Below are 27995 nucleotides of genomic sequence, written 5' to 3' on the forward strand. Positions count from 1 at the left end.
CGACAAGACTCGCTCTAGGAATATCGCGGCGGGAGAGAATAGTTTGGCTCGGGATCTCTCTACTTAAGAGGTGCAGGTTATCTCTATACTCGAGATAAAATAGAAGCTTCAGAGCTCTCTTGATGCACTTGTCGTATATATTGATTTCTTCGTAAAATTACATTTTGTGTCGGATACACTCACGTTAGATTAGAAGTGAAACGCGCTAAAATTAAGGCTACAAAATAGTGAACGCGTCTAACATTTATGCGTTCATTTACGTAATTTCTCCCGCGCAACAATTATATACTTGATGGCTTCTAATCATGAAAAAAAATGATAAAACTTTATTCCTTTCGAAAACACTAAACATATATATGGTTAAATATTTTTAACAAATTAATTCATGTTACGATGCGCATATCCATTTAAAAGGTCATCTCGTTACGCAAAAAAAAAACAGTTCTTTCTAACGGCGATAAAAAAGTGTAAATTTTTTACATTATTTTCCAAGAAGAATCTTTCTCGTAGCCCCAAAGTTTTGCCCGGCTTGTGTAGCTCCCTTGTTGGTACCAGCTTGCAAACCGATGAGTCCCTCGCCAGCCCTTAGCTGCTCCTCCGTGAAGCTTCTCTTGTTCTCCTCGGATGGTTTCGGGCCCAGCCAGGGTCCGCGCCATTCCGGGTGCTTATATGTCTGTAATTTGCATTAAAAAATGTATACATCTTCTTCTCTAATTATTTTGATATGTATTTTTTTTTCTAATTATCTAATTATTTATGGTTAAGAAGGTAATATATTTGTAAAGTGCATGCTTAACTAATAAGTGTTATTTACTCCTTTAAATTCATAAACCAAATCCTGGAAATTTGTCATATATGTATGTATATTTATAAAAAAAATCCTCAGAGGAATCTTCAAATTTTTCGAATACTGTGAAATATTAATTTAATATAAAAGTAATAAATTAACGTGAGATTGTCGTTAATTATTTACCGTTCGTCCAATGGCAAAGATGGTGTTTGTCACTTGAGCGATATTTTTACGTTCGATCAGATCGACAGCTTGGAAGAGATCTACGTCAGGTACTCCGTATTTTACGCAGGCTTTTTGGAACCTGGAAAAGAAATTGAAAAAAAATTGCGTAATTTCGCGCGTTCAATTTATTAAGTAATTAATTAGCGGAATATTTCTAAAAATCAGTGCGGAAGCACTGAGACATCGGAGAATCTCTCTTCGATGAGTAGGAGGAGTCGTGGGAGCCATGTCGAGAACGACGGCAAGTCGGGGAGGACAAAGACGGGGGAGAAACAAAAGAGAAGCACACCACGTCCAACTCCTTTATACGGCTGTTTGCCTGGGCGTCGTCTTGAGCTAGTGACGCGCTTCTATTGTTCAGTCGCTAATTATCGCCGCTCGGTAATTAACGGGTTGCGCAGCCCCTCCAGGCTGATGGCAGTACGGCAGGGCGGTGGTGGTCTTTGTTTCTCCGCGCCGCAGAAATGACGTGTCGCGTGTGCCCGTTTAACAGGATAGCAGAATCATCCTCCATTTCCGACGTCGAAGACGACATAGGCCTCCCCGTCAATTACGCTCATCGCATACATGTCATTCCGTAATATATCATCCCGCTCGCGAGACGACATGCGCATGAAAAATACGAGGTAACTTATAGATTCGCGTAATTTAGATTATTCTCCGCACACGCTTACTATTATAATCTCTATAATTGATGATGTTTTACCGGAAAAACGATTTTGATCTTTCAATCTATGTATCTATGTATAAATATCGCGCTTGCAGAATGAAGGGAATCTGTTTGAGCCTTAGAGACAGCCTGGAATGTTTTCAGCTTCGCGCCGGATGAACGTGTAAAGGCGATACTATTTGTAGTTCGAGAAAGTGTCTGACATGTGGGAAATATTTGGCATACGCCAAACATACCGCCGCGTATGTTCCAGCCTGCTCACTTTGATGTGTTCCTGTCGCTCGACGCGTCTTCCGCATATGAGGCACTGAATAACGAAACGATTTATCGCGCGCGACGGGTGTCGCATGTTAAATCAATTCATGGAACGGAGAGAGAGAGAGAGACTTGAGACCTTCTTAAATGAAACTTCAACCTTTTCTCGACGAGAGCGGAAGAGTATAATATTCAAAATACATCTTTATAATATGCCTTACGTAGTACGCCTTTGTAACACGGTTCTCTATTATATAGGAAAAGAAAGAGAGAGAAATCTTTAACAGAGCGGAAAATATCGAATTTTATGTATAGCGAATCCAAATAGATTTAATAATTATATATTCAATTATATATTTAAAAATACATATTTACGTATATGTATAATAATATAAATATATCGTTTATATTTATATAATAATCTCGAATATATATCGATATATAATCATATATTAATTATACATATTACATGACTACCATAAATAATATAAAAATTGTAAGATTTTCTATGTCTCGTGTGGGATTCATGTGGGAAGAAAAGCGCGAGGGGAAAAAAAGAGACAATTTACGAATGGACATTATTGTCGTTTCCACAGCTCGTACTTTTTCGCCAGAATCGGCATATCGATCAAGCGTATACCGCGACCTGTTGCATCGTCGAGCGGAGAGCGTGAGGCAGGTCAGTGCTCACGAGCAGTCCGTTTATCAGAGTCGCATGAGGGGACCTCGGGCTCGCGTCGCGGCACGCGGCGAGAGAAATCCCTCCTCGCCGTGCAGCGCGGTGTGCAGTACGCGTGATCTTACGCGTTCCGCGAAGACGCGACGCGCGGTAGGTGGGATCGCGCGGCCGCGCCAGCGGTGACGGCGGTGGCGGTGGCGGTGGCGGCGGTGGTGGCGGCGGTGGCGGCGGCGGCGGCCACATATCCACCTTCGCCGGGATCATACTGCTCGCGTAGAAAGGGAGTAACGCGGAGTGGCCGCGCTGCGCATCGTTCGCCCCACTACCTCGGGGACGCGCTCTTAAACATTCAAAACGCGCCAAACGCCGAAGAAGCGCGACATGCGCACGGCAATGCGCCCGACGGCGACGGCGACGAGACGCGCGAGACGGTGCTTGGGACGTGCGCGACGCGTCCGAGAGACGCGCGAGAGATGGACGGGACGCGCGCGTCCCTCCCGGGGAAGGAGGCAGCCGAGGTGGCCGCGAGTACACCCACGGCCGGAAGAGAGAAGATATCGTCACGTCCGCGAAAAGTGCGCCCGACGCGCGCATCCGCTATCCGCCAGCGCAAGGGGGCAATCCCTTTTATCCCGAGCGATAGCAAAGAGGAAGGATACGGAAAAGCGCAGTTTTTACGAGCCACCCGAGTAAAACGCTTCTTTTTGCACTGTCCTAAAATCACCTCCTCGCAGGCAAATACTTCATCAGGATTGTAGCAATGTGCTACAGGCGTTCGACTCGGATACCCTATTTTCGGGTTGCGACTTACCTATACGTCGCAGATATATATATATCGTCCCAAGCAATATATACATATATACATATATATATATATATATATATATATATATATATATATATATTATTGCCTATATCGTTGTTGCGAAAACGAGCAATGCAATAATATGAAAATCTTGAAAATAAAACAACATTTAAGTACAAGCCTGGGAAGAAGTGACAAGTTTTATGAGACGGATTTTATGAGACACGGAGAACTACGACTGATGATCATCAAAAATTCCTTCGACGAGCTTTTTAATGAAAATTCGATTTTCTAAACTGACTCGATTACTCACTCGATTAATTTGCAATGTATATTGCACTGATTTATATGCGTAATTCGAAGAATATTAATATATCGAAGAAGAGTGCGAGAAGCGTGATATAACGACGCAAAGAGTGACGGCCTTCTCTCTTCCGCGCGTTCGGTAACACGGCTACGCTACGTGTCTACATATATCTATCGGCGTTTTCACTTTCATCGCGCTCCAATGTATAGTCGATGGTCCCGACCTCAGACTTTGTCGGTTCTCGGCTGCCAGGCGAGCAGGACGCACCAGGAGCCGCGGGTCCGCCGTCGCCGGGGCGTTTCGCGCCCAATCGCACCGGTCCGGGGGGCGATATTGCGCGACTCTCGAAACCTCGGGCCGAGTCGCGCGAGGGTCAACAATCTCTCGACTCGCGACGACGGTCGTTGATCGGCGTTGTCGATACTCCGCAGTCGAGGAATTGACGCAAAACACTGTCGATTGCGTAAAGTCGACGGCGGATTAGGGAATCATGAACGCGCAGAAGGCGCGTCGTCGAAGAAGCGGGACACCTCGCAGCGAGAGAATTGCTTATCTGCATCGCGTCACGCTAGCGAAACGTCTTACGTTAGAAAAGCGAATATTGAAACTTAATAAGCCAATAAAATCCGATAGATATAAATACATTAATGATTAGAAATACAAATAAATTAAATAATCAATTTGATAATTCTATATTATTGATCTCTCTCTCTCTCTCTCTCTCTCTCTCTCTCTCTCTCTCTCTCTCTCTCTTAGAAAAATCTAATTATATTGACAAGACATTTATAGGGAAATTAATATTATCACATCTAATCTTAAACTTAAATAAATATTATAATTATTCAGAGAAAATTTAAAGCAGTTATTTCTTACATAATAGTGTTGCTCACTCTTTAACTAATTGTTCATATTTTCTTTCATGTCTACTGTTTTAAATTTATTGAAACGTGATACTCACTGATTAAGGTTGTCCATCATTTTGTAATCTCCACCGGATGTATTGACTTTGGAGATCAGACCGGGCTGCAATTTATTCATGAGCATGCAGAGTAGAACACCATCCCTCAGAGCATCTTCATAACTTACGCCTGTAAAAAGCACGCGAATATATACGTTAAATTTTATCGTTTAAAATAAGTATAATCTTAGCAACTAAAAGACAAAGGGTAATTAGGGTAGGGTAAACAAGATAGACAAATGGTTTATATGACACGTGATACAATCTTTCGATTTAATTATGCCACAATCTAAATCATTTAATTATTGTCATAATCTAAAGTAGATAATAAATGTCGTTTTCCTGTTTAATCGCGATCAAATGCGTGCAAGATATTCTTCAAGAAAGATCTCTATAACAAAAATATCGAGGGAACGATCAGTGTGCCTTATTTGCATTTTACACTGTGAATTAAGTAAGAATTTTTTAACACAGAAAATGAATAAAAAAATATTGATTTTTTGAAATAATATAATATTGTATGAGTGTTCATATCAATAGGACAAAAAATGCGGAATAAATAAACGGAATATTACGGATATCTTTTTTTACTAATTATTATAGATTAAATGAATAAATAAAACATTAAGATTTTTTGTAATGCTATTTTATTAATAAAAACGCATTAGTTTTAAATGCATTTTGTCCATTCATTATTTTCTTCTTCGGTATTTTCATCAATTCTTGAAGATATATTTATCTGATGGAATCAAGTACTTTCCTATATTTCTTCTTATCCAAATTGTGTTATAAGTATAATCACAAATACTACATTTTGTCTCATTATCTTCTATCTTGACCTCTATATTACCATCCAGTTATATGCTATACGCGGCTGATTTTTTTTTAATGTATGTTTTTTATTTTTATTTTTAACATTTGTATGCATTTCATGTACCCTTTTCAAATGTGTAATAAAATAATATTCTGTATCAAAAGTTTTATTACAAAACTTACATTGTACCGTATATTCTCCTAAATACGAGCTCAAATGATCGTGTTTTATTCTTTTTATATTTATATTTATATTTGCGTTATGAAATTTGGTATCTTTTCTGAACGTTTTCTTCTCAAGTGGGCTAATGAATTCCTTGAGGAAGCTACAGTCATACTACAAATGTTGCATTTTATATGTCTTCCACAATCCATGCTATAATATTGTCCAGCTAGCATATCTTCTTTTTTCGTATTTGTTAATAACTATTTTATGACGGTTTAAATGTAATCTTAAAATCTTCCCGTCAAGTAAATAAATTTTCTTACAAATTTTGCATTTCACCTTAAAATTCTCTAATATAGTATAATGGTCTATTATTAAAGAACTAATACTCGCACTCTGCATTGCCATTGTATCCTCTCAGCGTTACAGGCTCTGTTACTAAATACGGCACGGTACCAAGAAGATTATTTTACGAAGAAATGTCGAGCAGCGTGCTCAAGAAAGGTCAAAAGGAGATGCGTGATGCTTTGCCAGAATGTAAATATTGTTATTATAGTCAAATTATACGACATGTATACGACAGTCTCTTCGAAACTTAATCATAATTGTGTCACAATATAATCTAATAGATAATAAATGATCTTCTCGATTAATCGCGATCACAGATCGCGCGCAAAACATTCCTCAATGAAGATTTCTATAGTACAGATATACAAGGGAAAGATCTAAAATCTCATCAGTGTGTTTTATTTTTGCATTTTGCTCATTAATGATAGCCGTTGCGGCTATCGGCCGCATTTACATGGAGAAAGCCTCGAGAGAAAAGGAGAGCGATTTCGCCCGATGGCGAAAAGAATGTTGATGACCACGGCGGCACCAGGATCGCAGAAGCGACGTCCTCCCCTTCCCGCGACCGTCGCCGAAAACCGCGCGCGGTTCCCGGGGGGGATGGGAGGGCCAGGGGCTTGCGCGATAGAGCCGGAGCGAGACAATCGAGTTTTGGCTCTCGCGCGGTGGATTCCGGGACGCGGCGTTTTATCAACGTCGAACTCGCCACGTGCTTTCCCTGCCACCGGCCATTTTTTCGCTCGATACACCGCGCGCTGAGTGGAAGCTCCCCTTCTCCATCATCCGTCCTCCCCCTTCCTCGTCGCGACCCGCCCCTCGTCGGTGGGATCGAACGGATTCACCGCGAAATAATAACCGCGAACGACCGGGTCGGATGTGCAACCAGCGCTCGCTCATGGCGCCCCATTATGCCAAGAGGCGAGCCAAGGGGGCATGGCATTTTTTGTCACGTCGGACGAAGAATCAGGAAAGGCCGGCCGCGTCTTGCGGGTGCGCACACTTTTTGCTCGCTTTGATCGGCGGGCGCGACGCCGCCGCCTCGCCGCCGCCGCCGCCGCCGCCGTCGGCGTCTTCCCCGTCGGTAGCCGGCGGCCACTGGCGCGCCCGGGCGTCTCGCCGCGACGCGATGCGCGGCCCGTCGCCATTCGAAAGACACGACGCGTCTCGGACTCCTAGGGCAGCAGCCCGCTGCAAGAGCTGTGCGTACCGCGTCGCGCTGTCATTGCGTTTTTTTGTCGCTGCCTCCCTCCGCCCACCCCCACCCCCCACGTCAGCGATACAACCAGTGTATCGATGTATCCAATCTATCGGCGCGCGACGCTGCCGCCGCCCGCCGCCGCTGCCACCACCGCCGCCACCGCGCCGCTCCCACCAGCCATTGCCGCGGCAAATTGTATCGACGCGTGGCATCCCGAAGCAACAGTTGGCATAACTCCACCCTCCCCTCATTCTCGAGTTTTCCAATAATTACGAGAATAAGAACGGATTAACGTCAATCGCGTCAATGATGCGCATCTCCGATTCTCGTCTGTCGCATGTATCTCTAAATTAGCGAAAGCATGTGGATGCGGCGGAATCGCTAATATGGACCTCCGCGAGGTCTGAGTCTTGTCGAATCGAGATACAAAAGTATATGTATATCGTCACGCTCATCGCAATAATTCAGATAAGACGCGATAATAAAGCCTCGCTGATAACTTCGAATCTTCTTGTATAATTTGTTTTAAAAAAATACATTAACGTGGTGGAAACTGCGAAGCCAGAAATAATCCGATAAGAGTACGAGCGCTATATAGAAGAACAATTTCATTATAGGCTGAGTATATAAAAAACTGCGAGTAATGAGAAAGCTGCATGATTAATTTCGTTTGTTTTTCCCCTGGACGCATTACACTGTTCACACTGTTGCAACGATATATATTTACGCGAGAACATTAACATAATTTCTCACATCTATGGTTTCCTCTTGATATTATGTATTCTTTCTATGTTATAGTTTTAAATGTAGCATTTATAATATTCGAAGTACACTCTTGCAAGAACTCTTCAGAAAACTGAAAAATAAAATCCTTTTTTTATATTTCTAATCCGACAAAGAATATGTAATAACAAAGAGATGATTTTTAAGATACAGAAGCCTTTTCGCTGAATTTCGCGAGAAAATATTATATAACGAAAGATTTCGCAAGAATGTTTGTTTACGTAAAAAATCTCGATAAAAAAGCAATGATCTCAATATGCGACGAGCAAGGTGTTTGTCATTACGATTTGATAAAGAAATTTCTCGTTAATTATAAGAAATTTAGAGGATTTTCGGGCGGGAGGACACGCGCCAACTGTCTAAAAGACTACTAGCCTGATCCTGCAAGGACGAGGCGTCACGTGGTTTTGGTTTGGTGGGGATCGCGCTAAAACGCCTACCCCGAAATCTGCTCGCCTAGTACGCGGCTGGTCGTATACTTGAATTCTCGATTGACGAGCTATCGACAGGCGATTGGTTTCTGGATGGCCCGTTGCAATCTCGATCGGGGCTAATTATTGCGACGTTGAAAACGGCGACGGATCGTCGCTATCGAATTTCGACGCTGATCGAACTTGACATTTCCGAAGACGTGCACGTATCAGTTTTTTCCTTCCCGGAATGTCCCTCATGATCGTCTGAATTTAATTAACTATCCCGCTCTTTCGAGATAGTTTGGCGAGGGAATTGATCGGATAGAAGAACGAGACCTGTTGCTCGTTTTGTGTAGCGCAGACGGTTCGGTTGGTATCAGGGACATATTACGCGCTTCCGTCACGTTCGCGTTTCCGCTTCCCCCGAACCTCCCCGTTTCGCATCTCCACTCGAGTCTCGCGTTCTTCAGGAACCTTGTCCTTAGGGACCACACGACCACAGTCCCCTCATGGACCGGAACCGAACGTCAAATAGCGAGAGGATAATACAGAGAATAACTCGATATACATGCGTATGTATAATATAAACCAGAATACACAATTTATAATATATTTATGAATTGCAATTTGTTCTTCGTAAATGTATGCATCTAACGATATTATATTCTTACGAAAATCATGCATTAAATTTTATCGATATTACAGATAATTTTATTATTACATAATGCATGACGTTATGTCTTCTATGAATTTTACGAGAACGGTCAATCGATTATTCTAGGTAGAATTCTAATCTGGGGAAGAAAGCAATGTCCTCCCTTTTCTATTTAAAAAAATGAAGATGAACTTATATACGTTTTTAAAGCAAGTAATTTTAATTAACCAAAAATTCTTTTATAACAGTAAGCATCTCACTTATTTTACATGTTACAAAAAAATATTTTTTTTCTGATCCTCAAGATTTTTCATGTTAATATACGTCTTTCAGAAATCTTTAAGAATTTGAATTTCAGATCGAATTAAAAAAAAATCTTAAGACGCAAGGGAGATGGGCAAAGTGTTTCGCGACGTATAAGCGGAGGCGATACATTTTAATCTGTCCACGAGCGGGGCGAATTTGACGCTGTACGACGCCGCGGCTTTTCCACGATATCCAGGCAGCATCCGGCCGGCGTCCTCTTCGACAAACAAATGCGCGCCGGTGCGCGCGGGGCCGGCCGGCTGTCCCGCCGCCGCGCCGGGGGGATAAACAAGCGTGACATGCTGATAGGTTCCTGGTAGTGTCGAAACGCGGTGAGATGTCGTAAACCCGAGAAGATGACAGAAAATCGATAGCGGGCCGCCTTCGCGGGCCGCCCGTCGTCGCGGCATCGACGCCCGTCTTCGCCCATTTTTCTTCCCGGTCCACGCGCGTGATGCTGGCCTGGTCGTTTTCAGACGCCGTGCGTCTTCCTGCTGTCTTCGGGAAAAAATCCCGGAACGCAACAAATATGTATCGACGGATCGGGACTATTCCCGCGGGTGATACTATCCTGCTACGTTGACACGTCACGGTCGTCATGTTGGGAGGATTTGACGTGAAATCGATGGCACGCCTCCGACGCGAACCCGTTGCCGTTCGTCGCGACTGTCGCAATTCTGTTAATGCCGCCGATGATGAATTGTGGATCGAAAGATTCTGGCGGTTCCGAGATTACGGATACCCGGAGAGAGGGTCTCACATTAGGGAGATCACGCCAAATTGGGGATATGCTAATGAGCGACCGTCGTCGCATACGACGTGAAATATATTGAACATCCCTTGACTCCCAGATATCCATCAGTCGTTAATATTATCGTCTGATCGCGAACTGCAATTAATCATTATACTTAAACGTCTCGCAATTATTTCAATTATTGCTTATTTCTTTATCGTGCTTAATTGCCAGCGATGAGGAAAAAGATTAATGCTAATTGCGAGAGAATCTAACTTAATTTCTATCGTATAAGTACTGTCTCTCGAACATGTCATATTGTGTTTAAATTGCAAAATTCGCGACGTCCCTTGCAACTCGGTTAGCGATTATACATGTATATCGCAAATAGATCAGGCTTATTCCGGAAGGAAGACTCGTCGATGAGAAAAAGACGCGACGAGCGCGCTTGCGTCACCGTCGTATCGATTAAATGTCAGACTCATGTCATAAAGACGTCACAGGCACGGTTTTCACCAGGACAACATCCTGCGCTTGAATTTACGACCGCCAACGTGGCAACAGGTCTCGCGGGAACTCAACGCCGTTGTACGCAGAATCCGAGAATTTCCCGCCGCTTCCCTCCCCTTTTCTAACGCTAATAAATCCCGAGGCAAGAATTTATCGCCATTAAAATATATTCGCTCAATATCTGTCTATTTCTCATCCGTTGGATCCATTTAAACGCGTATAAAACGCATTTCGCAATTAAAGTTCTAATATATCAATCACGGCTTGTAAAATAGGTGATATAAATTAAATTTTTAATATAAGTAAATATATAAAAATAGATTATAAAAATATATAAATTGCTGTCTTAAATAAGATGTAATAATTAGACAATTAGAAAACGTTTAATTTCCAGCGATTAAATATATTATCAAAATAAATTACGAAAGACATGAAAATAAATCTAAATGAGCGAGATGCTCGACCTCTTTTAAAGTTGTATATTTTCCCCCGTTATACCAGTATCATATTAACATTTCACGTTGATCGCTATCGCATTACGTTGACACGAAAGAAATCACGCAGATGCAGCAATATACATTATGCATCTCCCATCGCGTGGTCGCGGAACACATTCGCTTCCTCTTCCTCCCCCTGCAGCCCCTAGCGCGCGCGTGCGCCTGCATTACCTATAACTCGCGGCGAAACACCTGTTGATTGCGCGACGCTCGTAAATCTAGCTCGGGGCTGTAATCCTGGTAGGCTCGTCTCGGAATGACGTCATTGACGATCTCTTGACGGACAACTGACACTCGCGGCCCGTCCTCGAGTGATCGGCCGACCCCCGTCGCTCGTCGCCCGGCGATTTCTTTCCGTATCGAAGGAATTCTCCTTACACCCCTCCCCTCTTCCTCCCTTCACCCTCTCGGCCTCTCGCCGGGGGTCCTCGCGACGCGCGCGAGAGGAGCTTACCAGGGTCCTCCGCGCGGAATGGAACAACGTGTCCACCCTCCCCCCCCTCATAAATTCATCTAACTGCTCGGCGTTGCTCCCCTAGTAGGCGCGAGCTTCCGTGACGTCACGCCGCGTCATATGACGAGAACCGTACTCGATGATGCTCGATGATCTCGCGCCGGAGGGTAACACGTAACGAGAGGAGACGAAAGAGGAAAGGAAGCGAGAGGGAAGAGGGAGGAGGGCATACAACGCGGGCGGTCCGTAGGGTCGTAATTTAGCGAATCGACCCGTCGGCGACGGGTGTTGGCGGGACACCCTATAAATCCCTCAAACGTCTGCTGGTGCCCTGGTGCACCCGAGCGACTTACGCCACCGTGACGGACGGATGACTGACGTTTCTTCTGTTTCGGAAGCGTCGCGCACATTATCGCGGCGTTAAGCAGCATCCACATCGAGAGTATCGAGACAAATTGCGCTGAGATTATCTCGGATACATATAGAGAGGAGGCTATTACACGTTGGAGCTCTGCGCGAGAACGAATTATTACAGCAATTCCGAGCAAATCAAATTTAAACGGCGTTCCGTACCATCCAGCTATATAATGCGTAACTCAATTTTACACGTATATTTCGTCCAGTAGATATACATAATCACAAAAATATCGTGACGTTATATATAGCAAATTTTCTCTGTATAACGGAAAACGAGTCACGATCTCGTCTGGATGGATACGATTCAATAAACGGGAGTTTACATCCCTTTGCGCTTCGGAAGAAGATAGTTGTTGGTCGATTTTCGATCGTTCATTGTGTACGCCTTTCAAGTGGAGTATCCCGCCAACACCGGGCGTTAATTATATGCGAAAGAAGCAGAGGTAAGGGATGAAAGAAGGAGAGATGACACATAAACTAGCGCAAGGTACGACCATCCGGAGTGCCGTATGCGGCCCTGGTATGCCAGCGTCCCTACGACGTAACATGATGTACAGATGACGGTAAATCAATACGCATCGTCGACTATCGACTGCAATGTTCGGGAGTAATAACGTAAGGCACGAGAAAAATAAGAATATTTGTCGGCAACGACGTCGCGAAGTCGGCGCGACGAAAACACGTGTCCCACGAAAACAGAATATATATGTATACGATGATAAATAAATTCTGAATATGTATCACGCAAGAGATATCTGATGCCATTCGAATTAAAATCAGCATAAGAACTGTTTTGCGTGATGAATTTTAGTAATATAAAAAAAAATACGACTTTTCTGCTCGCGATCGTTTGATATTAATTTGATTAACGCGTATCAACATTTGATTATTTTTTTCATTTTTAACTTTTGTATCTTAGCTGCGCGTGAAAGAATATCGATATTAAAATTAGATCGTTTCATTCGCAAACACATGACAGAAATTAAGGATTAGATATATAATAGATGTACAAATACAAAACACGCGCTTTGAGATTTTTTTTTAGTAATAAAATACATGTGTTCTGCTAAACTATAGTCTAGTCTTCTCAAATATGAATCGACTTTCTTCGCGCGCGCGAGATACGTGCGTCGAGTATTAATATTCAAGACGAGTTGCAACGAAGTCGATAATATGATATTTCGCGATCGGGACCCGTCAGACAAGGATCGTGCCAAGCATGCCTCGCGAGCTTCCGGGAGCAGGCTACCATCCGTATTTGGAAGTCCCGTGGGATACCTTGAAATTCCCATCAAATTCCCGCCGCGCGTGCATCAGGATTCCAGTGTCTAGGACGAAGTCGGGAACGCGCGGGGTGGCAGCGCGGCGAGAGGGGCATGATTGCACCGCGACCGTTTAAGTTCAATTTTAAACGAGTCAATAACATCAAAAGCTTCGACTATCCGGGTCGCATCCTCGCGTAGAGCTCTCAAACGTGCTCTACGTAACGTAGTATATACCGTTCATTGTGATCCGGACCCACCCCTAGACACGTTTTCGTCGAAGATGGGGCTCGAAGATGAATACCGAGTACGCGTTCTCAAAGCACCAGAGCAGCAGAAAGAAGACGAAATAGCGCAAACGTCATTTCTTTAGGGACGAAAATGGGTTAAGGATGTTAGATGATAATAACAACGAATCGTCACTTTCGTATCTTAATTCGATAGATGAGACTTTCGCGGTCGAATAATTAAGTTTTCTTTATATATATATAAGTGAGTAATTTCGCGTACCTATCTACACCTATGGCTTATTATTTCATCTCTTATAATTCGCGATATTGTTACCACCTTGTTCTGTTTATTCGCATTATTCACAATGCTTTAATAATTCACCTTAAAAGTATATCTTACACTTAATATCTAACAAAAAGAATAAAAGTAAAATAGGAAGAAATATAAGTAGGATCACAGACCGACGATACAGAATTGAGAAATATATATATAGATTTGCTGAATTTTATAAGAAGTTTATTTATAAAGTCACGGAAGATTATTCGTGCCGCAAAGTTTTCTTTATCGTAAACGGTACCACAATGTGGAGAAAATCAGATTGGATTTCTTTTTTGCACGCGGTACCACGCGTTTCCGACAGGTACGCTCAAGGTTCGCGGACACCAGGCTGCTACTCGTTCAAGAGAGCTTTCTTGTGGGCCGGGGAGATCCCCACTTAGATGTAAGTACCAAAGGTTCCCAGTGGGGATTAATCATGTGCTCGAGTGGGGGTGGTTTCGTCGTTTGGCCACCTCCACCGCGTCCCCGCAACAACCAGGATGACAGTCATAGGTGGAGGCTCGTTAAATCTAAACACTCGACATAATCAGTGTTATCGGAGCACGTCTCGAGTTTTTGTCCGGAGGTCCTGGCGAACGCGACGGAGGTCCGCGTTTGCGACAGCCAGTCGATGAACGCCCGTGACGATCGATCGAGCTCTCGCGACAGCAGTGAGAAACTCGTCGAAACTCCATTAAAAATTTACTTATTAGGGAACATATTCTCTTTTGATACGCGCTTGTTTTAAATTTTTAAATAAGAAAGCTGAAAACGTGATATTATTAATTTCGTTATTCAAGGAATCTTTTTGATTTTAATAGAGAAACAAAGTCACAATTATCGCAACTAGTAACAAGTTAAAAATCTTTCTACGTAACGTACAAAATAATATACGTATACGTATATATAATGTACATAATAAATATAATATATAATAAATAAAAAAGAAAACTTTTTATACTATTTATATAATTAAATGATTAAACAACGATAATTTAAGAAATAAAAAGTTTTTCTGATAAATGACAGAAAAAAAAATTTCTTCATTTCTCTCTAATTCTTTCTTTCTCTTTCTCTTTCTCTTTTATGACAATTTTATTTCACTTATATTCTCTTATATTTTTTTCATTTATAGCTTTATATATTTATAATCATAATTTTATTATGTACATATTCTCTTATTATAATATTTCACTTATATTCTTTTATATTTTTTTCATTTATAACTTTATATATTCATAATCATAATTTTATTATGTACTATAATTTCAATATATTTCGAGAATATAGCCTGTCATTTAGGGATTGTTAATTATATCCATTATTTCGAATATAACATAACGTTATAAAAGACGATATGTTGGCGATTAAAGTTCCGAGATTTTGCAGATCTTAAAGTAAAAATAAAGTCCAGAGATTTCCAAGATTTTACAATAATACGGTCTTTGCGGTTCGCTTATCAAGCTGCTATCTGTCTTATATGTATACAGATCACTCGTAAGTGAGAAACTAGTGAAAAGAGTAAACGTACGTGAGGTAATGCCGATTGCGTCGACGCCTGGCGTGTTTGTCGCAACAGGGATGTATGTCGAATCGAGGGTCGTCCGCCGAGGCATGCTCGATAGGGTGGCTCGCAATGACGTAACAAAGCGCGCGTTTTGCCAGGCGAGTATAACGCGACAGGAGGGTGAAACTTACCCCTACTGGTTCGGGCAGAGTTCAGTAATCTCGTAAAAATCGTTAACACAATTTCGACGTAGGCGCCGTCTCCATCCCTCCCTAATTATGATCAATTTTTGTCCAAGTGACAATTTCATATATAGGGTGCAATACTCGTTGCAATCGCGTATCCGTCAACGAGGGTTTTTGCGTGAATTGAAAAGGAAATTTGTAAACAAAATGGAAAATCGTATAAATATCGCCTTAACTAAAAGTATATAGACGTTTCTGTTTCGGACGCGAATATCAGTGAAACGCGATTGATTTTTCCGTACAAATTATACATTTATCCGCCTGTGTTTACCTTTGCTTCTTCAAACAGCTTTGATTTCATTTACGACAGTGGCGCGTCAAGGTTCGAGTATGAACGTTTATACACGATTACGTTTTGCACGGTCGCGCCGTCAGAGATATTCGAGATCAATATCGTTCTACATCGCGCGCACCTTCGTCACCGCCGCCGGTAGCATTTTCGCTTACATGACACGGGTGTGCTATACGGGGGAACTGACCTCGACGAAGCTTAACCTTTGCGACGTCACGCGGCCTGACATTTGTATCCGGCAATTATGTGATTCTAGTTAGATAACGGCTTCCACCCCTTTCGACGCCAAGCGTCGCCCCCGACGGGGGATGAAAACGTCGGAAGGCTTTCGGATTCGCGTCACCTATGCGGAACAGGAGTTCATATGTGTTCGTAGAGCCATTAAATGCGCACGGCCTTTGTGTAAAATCATCGACTTTGTTCACTTCTAGTGGAAAAAAAGCTCGTTGGAGTATATTAAAGAATTATTTCATAAAAGCGCCGTTTATTTTTTTATAGTATCCCGAAAGGAACAAACAACCGATGGCTCGTTTTTTTACGTATAAAATATAATTATAAGATTATATTATATCAAATTCATAATAAACAAATATTAAGAGTCATATCGTTGATTCATGAAATATAAATATTTTAAATAATATTTTCGGTAGGCATGTATTCGTTTGCATCTTAAAAAATTTATAAACTATACATGTATAAATACGAAATAACGTGCTAAACAAACATTTCTCTGTAAATTAAAACGAAATATTATATTAATTAAATTATATAAAACTCACCAGGTGGAAATCTTTGGCCGATTACAGTCTCCATCCATTGCTGAGCTTCAGCTTCCTGGCTTGCTTCGCGCTTGCCAGCAACCTGCGATTAGAAAGAAATTTATGATTAAAAAACAAAAAGCTACAAATCCGTTGGAAAAATATTCAACGTTTTATAATTTTTATTTTTTAATATCGATTTGCAGATAATGATATTATTATAATATTTCTTCTAATAATCTAAAAATGGAAATAAAGTCATTATAAAATAATAAAATCCATATTTAGCTAACAATAATTGTGAAAAAAATAGTTACAATTTAATAATAATTATTAATTTACTATTAATTATTCACAATATTAATTTATATTATTATATTACAATTGCGATGTTATTGTACTTTTATAACACAAATGCATTTAATAAAAGATATTATGTCAAAATATAAGATAACGAAGGAATTGTACTTTTAATTGTACTTTTCTCTGTATAATAAATATAGTTAATATAATAAAAAATATTAGTATTAAAATAAAATAATAAAGAAAATTATTTTATTTTTATTAATAAAGAATTTTTAGTTTCAGATTATTATTATATCAATATATATATTAATTCTATTTTATCTTATTCTGTTGAATGGCAAAGACTTTTCTATATGTAAATATAAAATAACTGAGAGGAACAGATAAGAGATTGAACATGTAAAAATACCATAGAAGAGGTTAGAATATAGTACGGAGTTAGGATGCATAAGGAAAATATGTGTCTTCTCTGACTTCTCTCTAAAGTTCTTAATAGATAGAAAGACATCTTTTTCCATCTATTGAGGAAAAATCATAGAGATGAAATACCTGTTTCGAGATTTCTCATGTTTGAATTCGATCATCAGTTTCCGCAGAAACTTTCAAAAATTGCCGTAGCCGATGGTATTTCACATCGTCATGGCGGGGTATTGGTAAAAGTTTTCAACTAGCAATAATCGCACCTCAGTAGAACTTCATTGGTTACGATATCGCCACTGCGCAAAGCTGACGAGCCAGTCTTCTGGCCGCCTATTTATTGTATACGTGAAGTGAATTTAACTACGAGAAAGTCATGTTCGTGTGCTCCACGTAGCGTCCGTTTGCCGAACTAAAGAGGCCGGTCGCCGTAGTGACACGCACGTCATGACCGGTCGCGCCGCGGGACGGGGCTCACTGGATTCGCCCGTCCATTCCACACGAATAAAATTTACCATTGACCATTGTTTACGGATAATTTAAACGTCTGGCTAGCCGGGTATTTGCAAGAAAATATATCCGAACAGGATCGCATGACGGCAGGAGGTTGCGCGTTCTCGGAGCACGCGCGCGTGCTCCGAGTGCTTCGACGGCGCCGTCGCGCGAAGCCGCGTGGCTTTCGATATCGTTGTCTTTCATTATGCCTGTAATCTCTTTCTCTCTCTTTCTCTCCTCAGCATCACGTTATCGTAATATAATTTTTCAGATGTCCTATGTCTTATGCAGATTTGTTTAATATTTTATAAGGATAAATAAAAATAATAAAAATTCTCGGAGTAACAACGCTGATAAAATTATGCTCTTTTAAATCCTTCATTATACTTATTTATAATTATAATAACGTTACCGATTATAAAATATTGTTGATTATTGTACCTAATATATAATTAATATTTTAGCGATAACTACTACTTGCTTTTTCGAGCAAGCGCAAACTCCAATACCCAGGTAAAATATAAAAACAAATGATGTCCTAATGTTCATTTTTCATTATTTGTGACTTATAACTTATAAGTGACAAATGATATCAATGATGTGTTTATGATATCATATAACTTCTCACTTCATAATGTTATTATCATGACTTTTGTGTTCTATCTGAATATATCTTACAAAGCAAAATGTCGAAACATAAACTCTAAACATAATACATGCTACTTAATCAATAATCATAGATTTGACGATAATTCATAAAAAAAATTAATCTACTTCGTTCTATAGTTTCTTTTCATTATTTTGTACATTTTTTATCGTGTCAATGTCCATCAAAGATTTCTCTCTGCCCAACGAAAACGGATCATTTGTTTTGAGGGAATTATCGACGACGTGTGCCATTTGTTATCGCATTTCATTATACAACATTTCACACGGACGGACACGTCAGTAAATCGCTCCAGACGTCTCTACGCAGATCTGTTGCGTTACGATAATTTTGGAAACAGCAACGATTGACGAAATCTAAACTCGGCGGTGGCATCACCCTTCAAAGTGGCCGTAGTCCAGAAATTACGACGTTCACGTATCGGCGAATTCATCTGGCAAATGTCCACGTATATGTTAAACGTAAACGCGGCAAATTGCACCCACTTGTTCGAATTTTTCCCCGCTTCGCGGAAATATTTTATATAATGACGAACTCGTCAGAAGTCGCAGACAATATTTCGTAATGCGCAGCTCCGAATTTAAGCTTCTCGTTATATCTCGCTGTTTGTCCATCTATTTAAAAAATTAAATAAATGTCCTTTTTTTTATTTCAACATTAAATGGTGAAACTGATGTCCGATGAAAAAAAGATGAATCTATTTCTATTAAGCGCAAGAATAAGTCTTACGGCTAAATGCAACCTAGATCACGATAATACGAGCCGCACGAATTAATTTACGAATCGTTGAACTGGCTCTTTGTGCGCTTTATAAACTATTTGTCAATTAAGTCGCGAACGCGAAAGTCGAATGTGTATTTAAGATTAGGCATTCATAGAACACGCCGTGTAATGTACACTAAAAATAGAGAGCGACATCAGATGCCACGCAGCTGTCAGTTATAAGAAAACTTTCTCATTAATCTGTTAAATCATAAAATTCTGCTAAAATTAGCTTAAATGGGAAAGAAGAACACACCTGTGCACACATATTATTCTCTTAATTAATTTTATACGTAAACTCATATTCAAAATACATCTTTGTACAATTAAATAATTAATGTTTGTATAATAACGTTCATGTTTCTAACAAATCTCACGTGTGAGATTTACATCGTCTAGAAAATGTATAAAATCATTTATTCGCGGGCTTTAATCGTTCCTTCTCGCGTTCTCACTGGAATTTATGTTTGTCATTATTTTGTTTTTCGTCGCGCTTTTAGTGCCTGTTGTAAAATACACACGTCTGTGATGCCAAGACGACTTTACCGCGGATCGCGTCTAAACGCGAATCGTAATTTAATTTAGGGTCACGCCGCGTCCTGTAAATAGGGCCGCGGTGTCAAGATCTGGTTACGAGCGGGGGTGTGGGAATACCCACCCGAGAAAACTGGGCAACAAGCCAAAAGCACTTAAGTACCGGCGGAGGGGATGATGCCATATAGCGTCGCGACGCGCGGCGTCCGATTTTAGTTTCTACTCGACATCATCGAAGTTTCAAAGTCACGCGCAATCCGTCATCCGTCGAAAAAGTCACCGTCTCTCGCCGGGGAAATAACGCAGCAACAAAATGCCGGTATGTTCCCTTCAGGGCAAGCGAGACGCTGCCACTTTTTGCGCTCCGGTGACGATTAATCGCGATACGATTCCGGCGCGATGTTTCTAGTGAAAAACTCACGTTTTGTATATATACATTTATATATAAATTTTCTTATACAAGTAAAATACATAGTAACGTATATAGTGTATGACTTGACACACGAAACGTGAAAATTACGATGTCCTCTTATATGTTTAACACGGAAATGTGTTAACGTAACAATCTACAGAGATCAGGGATAAACAGTCGACAGATCCGTCAGATATATCTCGTAATGGACACGGATTATAAGGATACAATTTTTATTGTTTTAATTATAGCAGTCCGATACTATCGATCATTCGAAAGCTTTTAACGTATGACTCCTATACAGTATTTATAGCTGCGATTCAATCCATCACTCTGATACATCGTTTTACGTCAGTGCTCTTCTCTGATGTATGTCTTTCCCCTCTACACACATCCGGTGTATTTATATCCTAACATAAATAACGTTATGCAACGCACACTCTTCGACGTTATCCTGAGAAGTTGTGGGACCAAAACAGATGTAGAGAATATCGGCGGGCAGTTTAACGATGAGTTTCAGTAAATTTGGGTGTGGCCTCGGGGTTTGCTACAACGAAACTTAATAATTATCTCTGCCTCTTTCTCTTACGTCGAAAAGAAATACCTTGCAATATCGTTTGATCCTTTCAAATTATTAATTATCCTCAAAAATTAAGTCATTTTTAAAAAATTAATATTATTCTGTTAATACATCAGATATGTATAACTAACTTTCATCCGAAATATCAAAAAGTGCTGCGTTACACGCATAATAATTCGAAAATTTATTAAAACATTCGTATTTAGAAATTCACATAATTTTTCCTTTTCTTTTTCAGTATTAAATCGTTATCACTTTCGTTAGTTAAAATTGTCATCGTTTTTTATCGCTACGGAATTAATTGTTACGCTCTTATTTCATACCGCGATTTATTAAATAAGTGGCTGTGGATTTATGGAATCCCGCGTGCACGGAATTCCTTCGTGGAATTCCCGCGTCCGCTATACGCTCGATTGTAGCATCAATCCAATTCATGCGCGGCGCGGCGACACGCGTCGCGATGCGTCTCCGTGCACAGGTGCGCGGTTCAATCTGTTGCCAGCCAATTCGGCTGGAGACGCGAATCATAAACGCGGACCCATCCAAATTAACTTTAAATTTAGTGAGCGGCGGCGCGCGGCGTCGTGTTGCGCGTCACGTTCGCGAAAACGTCCTCGGAAACGGCGGGGTTGCGCGCACGCCCGCACGAACGGAAGCCGCTCCCCTTGAAAATGGAATCTTAAAATATCCATCCCGAGTGGATGCGACGGGGGGAGAACACGTTGCCTCGGCCGATCTGACACTTCACAGATAAGAAGTTCGGAAATTCTGAGTCGAGACGCAGCTTCGCGGCGTAGCGAATTTCGAAGTTATAACTGTCGATCTTACCGCCGATATATAAGCGCAGCGAAACTTCACTTTTCAGACCACTCTGAATATGAATATCGTCTCGTATTTATACTCTGTTGATGCAATCCTTAAAAAAGAAAGGAAAAACACGTTTTCGTAGCTCGGCGTTTGACGTTTGCAGTCACGATTTCATAAATTCAAGTTTAGCCCTGTCACTGTCCGCGATATTATTACTTTGCTACCATTCCTAACGAATGTAATTATCATACGAAAAATAAAAATAGAAATTCCTTACGAATGTCCGTTATATTACATGAAAAATAATTACACTAAACACGTGTCTACCGCACAATCGTGAGCGAATCGTAATGCGATTCATGCGCTCAATTAGAACCAATTAAAGTCGCCTTTATTATTCGTAGCGATGCGTCTTGGCTTGAATTTACGTGCCGAGATATATAGACATACTTGCGCAGCTGCACTGCTCCCACAGCCCCGATGTTATTACAAAATTGCACGCAAGTTCATTGTATATCGACGGTATATCCAAACATCACTTCCCAAAATATCGTACGGTCGAGCGAATCGCGAAACAATCGCGACGGTGTTTATCGCGCAGTCGGCTTTGAATCCGCGGCTTTTCAGGGTTGCCGCTTAATTTTGCTATAAATACTGATTTATAGCTTCGACCGAGGGATGCCAGATTCCGTTTGCGTCAGGCAGCTGTTCGGATCGTAAATCGTTCCGTGCGAACGTTAAGAAATTCGGAACGTGCGAAAAGCCGTTAAGATGTCCGCGTTATATCCGTTTCTCATGAAATATCTGCCGTGAAATTGCTGTCAAATTTATGCATCTGATTAAAGCGCAACTAATTACGGACTTATATAAATAGTTATGTGTCACTATTATTTTTTTCGCAAAAATTAATGTACGCAAGATAATAACACATATATAATAATACATTTTTTTACAACATAAAGATTTTCAATGGCTTCTATCAACCCATTGAGAAGATTCTCCTTGTATATATATATACAAGATTGCAATTTATTATAAACTTAAATTCACGCGGACTCGCATGACACAGACGTTCGATAGTTTAACACCGCTTTGCCAGTTTTCATAAAAGCCAAGACATCAGTCGCCATATTTTATTTTCAATGTTGGACTTTACGCGAGTAATCCTACACCGCTACTCACCGCGGTCTATTTTTGATACAGCCATTTTTAAGACATCCAGAAAACGCTTACGATGTTGCACGCGGTCCGCGTGGGAAACCGAATGTATTCTATATATAACAGTAAATTTTAGACAGTCATGGAATAAAGACGATGTCAAAAATAATCTCGCGTTGCGACGCGCGTCTGATGCGTGAAAAAGTTAATTTATCACATTGTATATATATCTTTTCAGAGTCGTAATAAGGAACAAGAAGCCGAGGTCCTTTCCTGGATTGAAGCTGTGGTAGGCGAGAAGCTCCCGCCAGGAAACTACGAGGACATTTTGAGAGACGGTGTGATCCTCTGCAATTTAATCAACAAGCTTGCGCCCGGATCGGTCAAAAAGATTCAAGCTAAGGGCACCAATTTCCAACTTATGGAGAATATTCAAAGGTGACCGAAGGCGAATTATCTTTTTTCATAACGAAAGTCGCATAACGATTTTTATATAACTTTGTGTATATCGCACTGTCAATAGATTCCAAGCGGCAATCAAAAACTATGGTGTCCCGCAAGAAGAAATTTTCCAAACCGCGGATCTCTTCGAGAGGCGTAACATCCCTCAAGTCACCCTCTGCCTGTATGCCCTAGCCAGACTCGTGAGTAATTTGTAATAATAATTCGATTGATTAATTATTAAGATTATAATTACAAGATATATATCTATTATCCCAAATATATCTTTTATGTGACAAAAAAAGATAAAGAAACTTTTTCGATAGAACAGTGTCTTATACTTAAATTTTTTAGAAAACAATAAAAATTTTTATATAACAAAGAAAAAAAATTGAAACACTTCGTTCGACAGATGGAAAATCAGCACAGGCATAATTTGCCACAGTTCATTTACAGCTTTGACTGTTAATTTGTAAAATTAATCTATTTCTGAAATTTAATTGAGATAAATGTTTTTGTAACAGACGCAGAAACATAATTGGACCGGGCCAAGTTTAGGCCCGAAGATGGCGGATGAGAACAAGAGAGACTTCACCGAGGATCAGCTTCGTGCTAGCGAGGGTCACCTGGGTCTTCAGATGGGGTACAATAAGGGTGCCAGCCAAGCTGGTCACGGTGGCTTCGGAAATACTCGACATATGTAAATTTTTTTCATAGAAACAAATTAACACACGTCTGTATCATATACGTCTACAGTGACTAATTAGAACATCAAACACAGAGTATGATACAATAAAAACATTGAAATAAGTCGCATTTTTTAACCGCGCGTATTAAATGTGTGTGTGAGAGAGAATAAAAATATTGCGCTTTTGAAGAATATTTTTCAAATTCATAAGTTTCGAAAAAAATCGTAAATAACATCAATCTGTTTTTATATCATCGATTATATTGGCATTAATGAAACCGAATAAGTTGACTTCTCTCTGTTATAAGAGTAATTTTTTCTTCCACTTTTTGTCATGAATATGCATCTCTGCAGTATTTATTATATTTATTAATTTCAATTATTGCTTTTTTTAATCGACTTTAGATATTGATGTGTTTAACAGTTAATTTATTATTTTATTCTTTTTTTCTATATCAAATATCAATAATGTAGCAATATCAATTAACCTTCTATCTAGTCACGGGAAAATATATTTTTTATATGAATTCGTAAGTACAGTTGTAGTTTGCATGTAAGTGTAAGTACTCTACTTGCGTCATTTATGATACCGTAAAGACGCGCTTCATATTTTATGAAAATTCATACTTTCTTTTACATATACACGCACAATGTATTATCACCTACACGAACAACTTTTATGCACAATTACACGCGATTTTTATATATGTTAAACACACAGTACTAAACAAGTATTAAACAATACATGAGTAATTATAAATATGTATATAAGAATACGTATATGTATTCGTTGCAGATCAAAGTAAAATACTACATTAATATTACAAAATGTATTAAAGAAAATATGAATATACTAAAAATGTAAAGTAAAGACTATAACATACAATATCATTCATACGTTTGTATAGATGCAATTAAACACATACATGTACAAGCAAACTACATGACACATAATAAAACATAAAAAAACATGACGCAACATTATATTACACGTATTACTATAATAGACAAAAGATTCAATCAATTCAACCAATAAAAATCCAATGTTACAATAAAAATCCAATTAATATTTATAAATTTAGAATATTAGGGTTTAGAAATAGTTTTTAAGTTTTACAATTCGACAACCAGCTTTACCTCTATAATTTTTTGCGATTTCAAATTATATCATAAATCTGCATCTGTCTTATAAATTAAACTTTATAAATCTCTACTTTTATAATTTGATAATTAATTAATTAAATTAGTAAGACTCTACAAATTTATATTATTGTTCAAACTATATATGTGTATGCAATATATCAATAAATGAATCAATATATATCTTTCAGAAAATTATATATTTTCGGTAATTTTCGTCCTTATCATTCTCTTTAAATTCGTGCACTCTACTCTGTATGAATGAAATTTATCGCTGTTTTGAAATACATTATGGAAACGTGCACGTTATAAATAAGTTTTTGAAATTTATGCTAATGGAACGAGCGATTAAAGCAAATAAATGTAACGAGGAAACTGTCTTAGAAATACCGACGTTGCAGCATTTGGGACTAAGCCAATCTCATGTAATATTCATGACAATCCTTTTGCTGCTCATACGCTAGTAATTCTACGGTAATAAAGTTAATCGTGAAACAATTCAGACGTCGCTGAAGAGAGTTGCAATTATTAACGTAAATGTGTAATAGTTTACAAATAAAAAATATTAGCTACAATACAAAAGAATTTGGAATTTTTTGTAATAAAAACCGATGCGACGCATGTTTTTATTTTACGACAAAAATGTCAATTATCAGAGAAAAATACAGGTGGATATAGCACATATCGAGCAAACCGAGCGAATGAAGGATTTCCTTGCGTTACGGCTTCGGCCTATCTCACATCATCGTGCCTATCTCACATCAAACCGTCGTGCTTATCTTTGCACCCACGCGGGTATAAAAATATCCGCCACTGTTTGTAAATAAATCGGGAACACGCGACCACGTCATCCGCGACACGCTTTTCTGAATTTTTCGTTGAAATTAGCTAATGAGTCCGCGCACCAACGCGCGTGTTTTTGGTACGGTAAAATTTAATTCCTATAACTTTTGCTTGCCTTGGCAAATTCGAATGCCTTTCGGTTTATTTCTGGATCGTCGTGGCACACACGGAGACCGTTGCTGGACCCGGGTCACGGAATATCGCTTTATTCCGCAATGGAGTCGACCTATCGCGAGAGGAAAATCCCTTACGTGTCTCCGATCTTTGTTACACCAATTGCTAGTATTTTGAAAGAATTCTTGCCAATATTATACATAATTTTTATTATTAATGCTGTGTTACTTCATTATTAATATAATTACCGACCTATTAACGCGATTTGCATAAACAGTGTTGCATAAAGATTTGCTTACTCTGAAATTTGATATCAGAAAACGACTATTCGCGCATATTTCAATTTCCTCGTTCGACAGTACATTCGAAAATTATTTGCTTGCTTAAGGGAGGCAACATGAACGGCGATAAATTTCGGTTGATGATTCATAAAAGCGTTTCCTGAATTAGGAGCGGCTTAATACACGGATCGACGAAAGTTCCGCGGATTGACGTAATGTGAGTCAGAGCTTCAAAATAGAAAAGTCATCGCTGCTTCAAACTTGTTAAAAATATGTAAGAGCAGTATATCAAGAGAAAGAGAGAGAGAAAGAGAGAGAGAGAGAGAAGAATCTTATTCATGCGATTTTATGAAATTGCATCGCGATAAATTTAAACGAAATTAATTATATTAATTAATTTTAACGCACGTTTTTAAGCTTGATACGCACAGTTTATACTTCAAAAGTTAAAGAGAAATATTTCTTTCCAAATTTTTCAAATATTTTTTCGTATTTTTCTCATAAGTTTAATTTTATTTATACTCGTGCTATTCTTTTATACAGAAATCCTTTGTTGTCATTTACGTTATTACGCCAAGTACTTCATACTCACGCTTTCAAGAATTAAAACGCAACGTATAAATTCATATAAAAGCAACGTATAAATTCATAATATAATAACTCAATGTGATATATTAATCTAATAAATTTTACGTAAATCATCAATTTTGAGTAATATATCATAATTAAATATATACAGATATATAACATAATACTTTTGTAACATTAATTTAATTTTATTTAAATGCAAAACATTTTAATTCATAGATACGGCTGACTTTGATTTAAAGAGCAACTAGTATTTTAATTAAATAAAAAAAACTTTCAACGTTTTAATCCTTAAGCGGAGTTGCCTTCAATTTAAAGAACAATTACACATCGTTATAGAATACAACAATTGCAAAATGCGTCTCCAGTGAAATGTAATAAAATAATAATCGCCAAGTCGAAACCGGAGTCTCGAAAATGGAACGCAATTATAGAGAAAAGGGAGTGACGCGGCGATATGCCCCGTTTATCGCGGTTCCGATTTCAAGAAACGGCGCGTCGCTTACCTGCCAGAGTGGGCGTCCAGGCATGGCGGATCCGCGTAATTCAGGGGCCTCCTCACCGGAAAATTATTTTCCGCACGACGTGTGCGCAGAGGGTCTCTCTCCACCGCGGCTCTCAAGCTCAAGCACAAAAAGTGCGCTCCACCGCGGCCGCGCTGCGTATATATGCGTGACAGGTGCGCGTACGTGTTGGTGGAACGTGGGGGCGCGTCTATATATGGATCACTTACTCACCACTTTACTCCAGACACGAGCGCGAAACCGTCGGGGATGTCGCGAGGGCGGACGAGGGGGGGGGGGGGGGAGTATCGCGGACGGCGTGACGTCGACCGATCGACGACGATGATTGGAATCATGTCAACGTCTCAATTCCTCGCGATTTAAAATTCTTATTTCGAACCGGCGAAGCTATGTACGATCTTATCAAATTCGGATTTCGATGCCGCGAACGAAAGAGTCCTCGATCTCGTCTCGGTTGGCATCCTCCCGCATTTCAAAATACTTTCTCGTCTTCGTCAACAAACATTATTTACCTTCTTACTCATTCGTCCGTTCCCTGTCCCTTTGTACCGTCCCCCGCCGAGCAAAGAGAATCCGATGTTTCATCCGCGAAAGTTGCGTACGTCTTATACGGATCCAAAAATTAGAAGAAAGAAGGGATCGC

The 27995-nt window shown here is 39.8% G+C and overlaps 2 protein-coding genes across 3 annotated transcripts; one reads left to right on the plus strand and one right to left on the minus strand.

Moving 5' to 3' along the window:
* Positions 1 to 115: 115 nt before the first annotated feature.
* Positions 116 to 27949, minus strand: LOC105457507 (muscle-specific protein 20-like). 2 transcript variants are annotated; one of them, XM_011702209.1, is made up of 5 exons: positions 27865 to 27949; positions 16617 to 16698; positions 4690 to 4819; positions 974 to 1094; positions 116 to 673 (listed from the first exon to the last, which is right to left on the minus strand). In XM_011702209.1, the coding sequence occupies exons 1-5, from the start codon at positions 27874 to 27876 to the stop codon at positions 482 to 484; spliced, it is 537 nt and encodes a 178-aa protein (XP_011700511.1). In that variant the 5' UTR covers positions 27877 to 27949; the 3' UTR covers positions 116 to 481. The 2 variants fall into 2 exon arrangements, with proteins under 2 accessions (XP_011700511.1, XP_011700510.1); XM_011702208.1 differs by lacking the exon at positions 27865 to 27949 and adding an exon at positions 27335 to 27489.
* Positions 19963 to 24920, plus strand: LOC105457506 (muscle-specific protein 20). The gene is made up of 4 exons (XM_011702207.1): positions 19963 to 20095; positions 22972 to 23171; positions 23257 to 23377; positions 23699 to 24920. The coding sequence occupies exons 1-4, from the start codon at positions 20090 to 20092 to the stop codon at positions 23876 to 23878; spliced, it is 507 nt and encodes a 168-aa protein (XP_011700509.1). The 5' UTR covers positions 19963 to 20089; the 3' UTR covers positions 23879 to 24920.
* Positions 27950 to 27995: the final 46 nt, after the last annotated feature.

The sequence above is a fragment of the Wasmannia auropunctata genome, unplaced genomic scaffold, assembly GCF_000956235.1.
Source record: "Wasmannia auropunctata unplaced genomic scaffold, wasmannia.A_1.0 LD335214.1, whole genome shotgun sequence".
In the NCBI taxonomy this organism is placed as follows: Eukaryota; Metazoa; Arthropoda; class Insecta; order Hymenoptera; family Formicidae; genus Wasmannia; species Wasmannia auropunctata.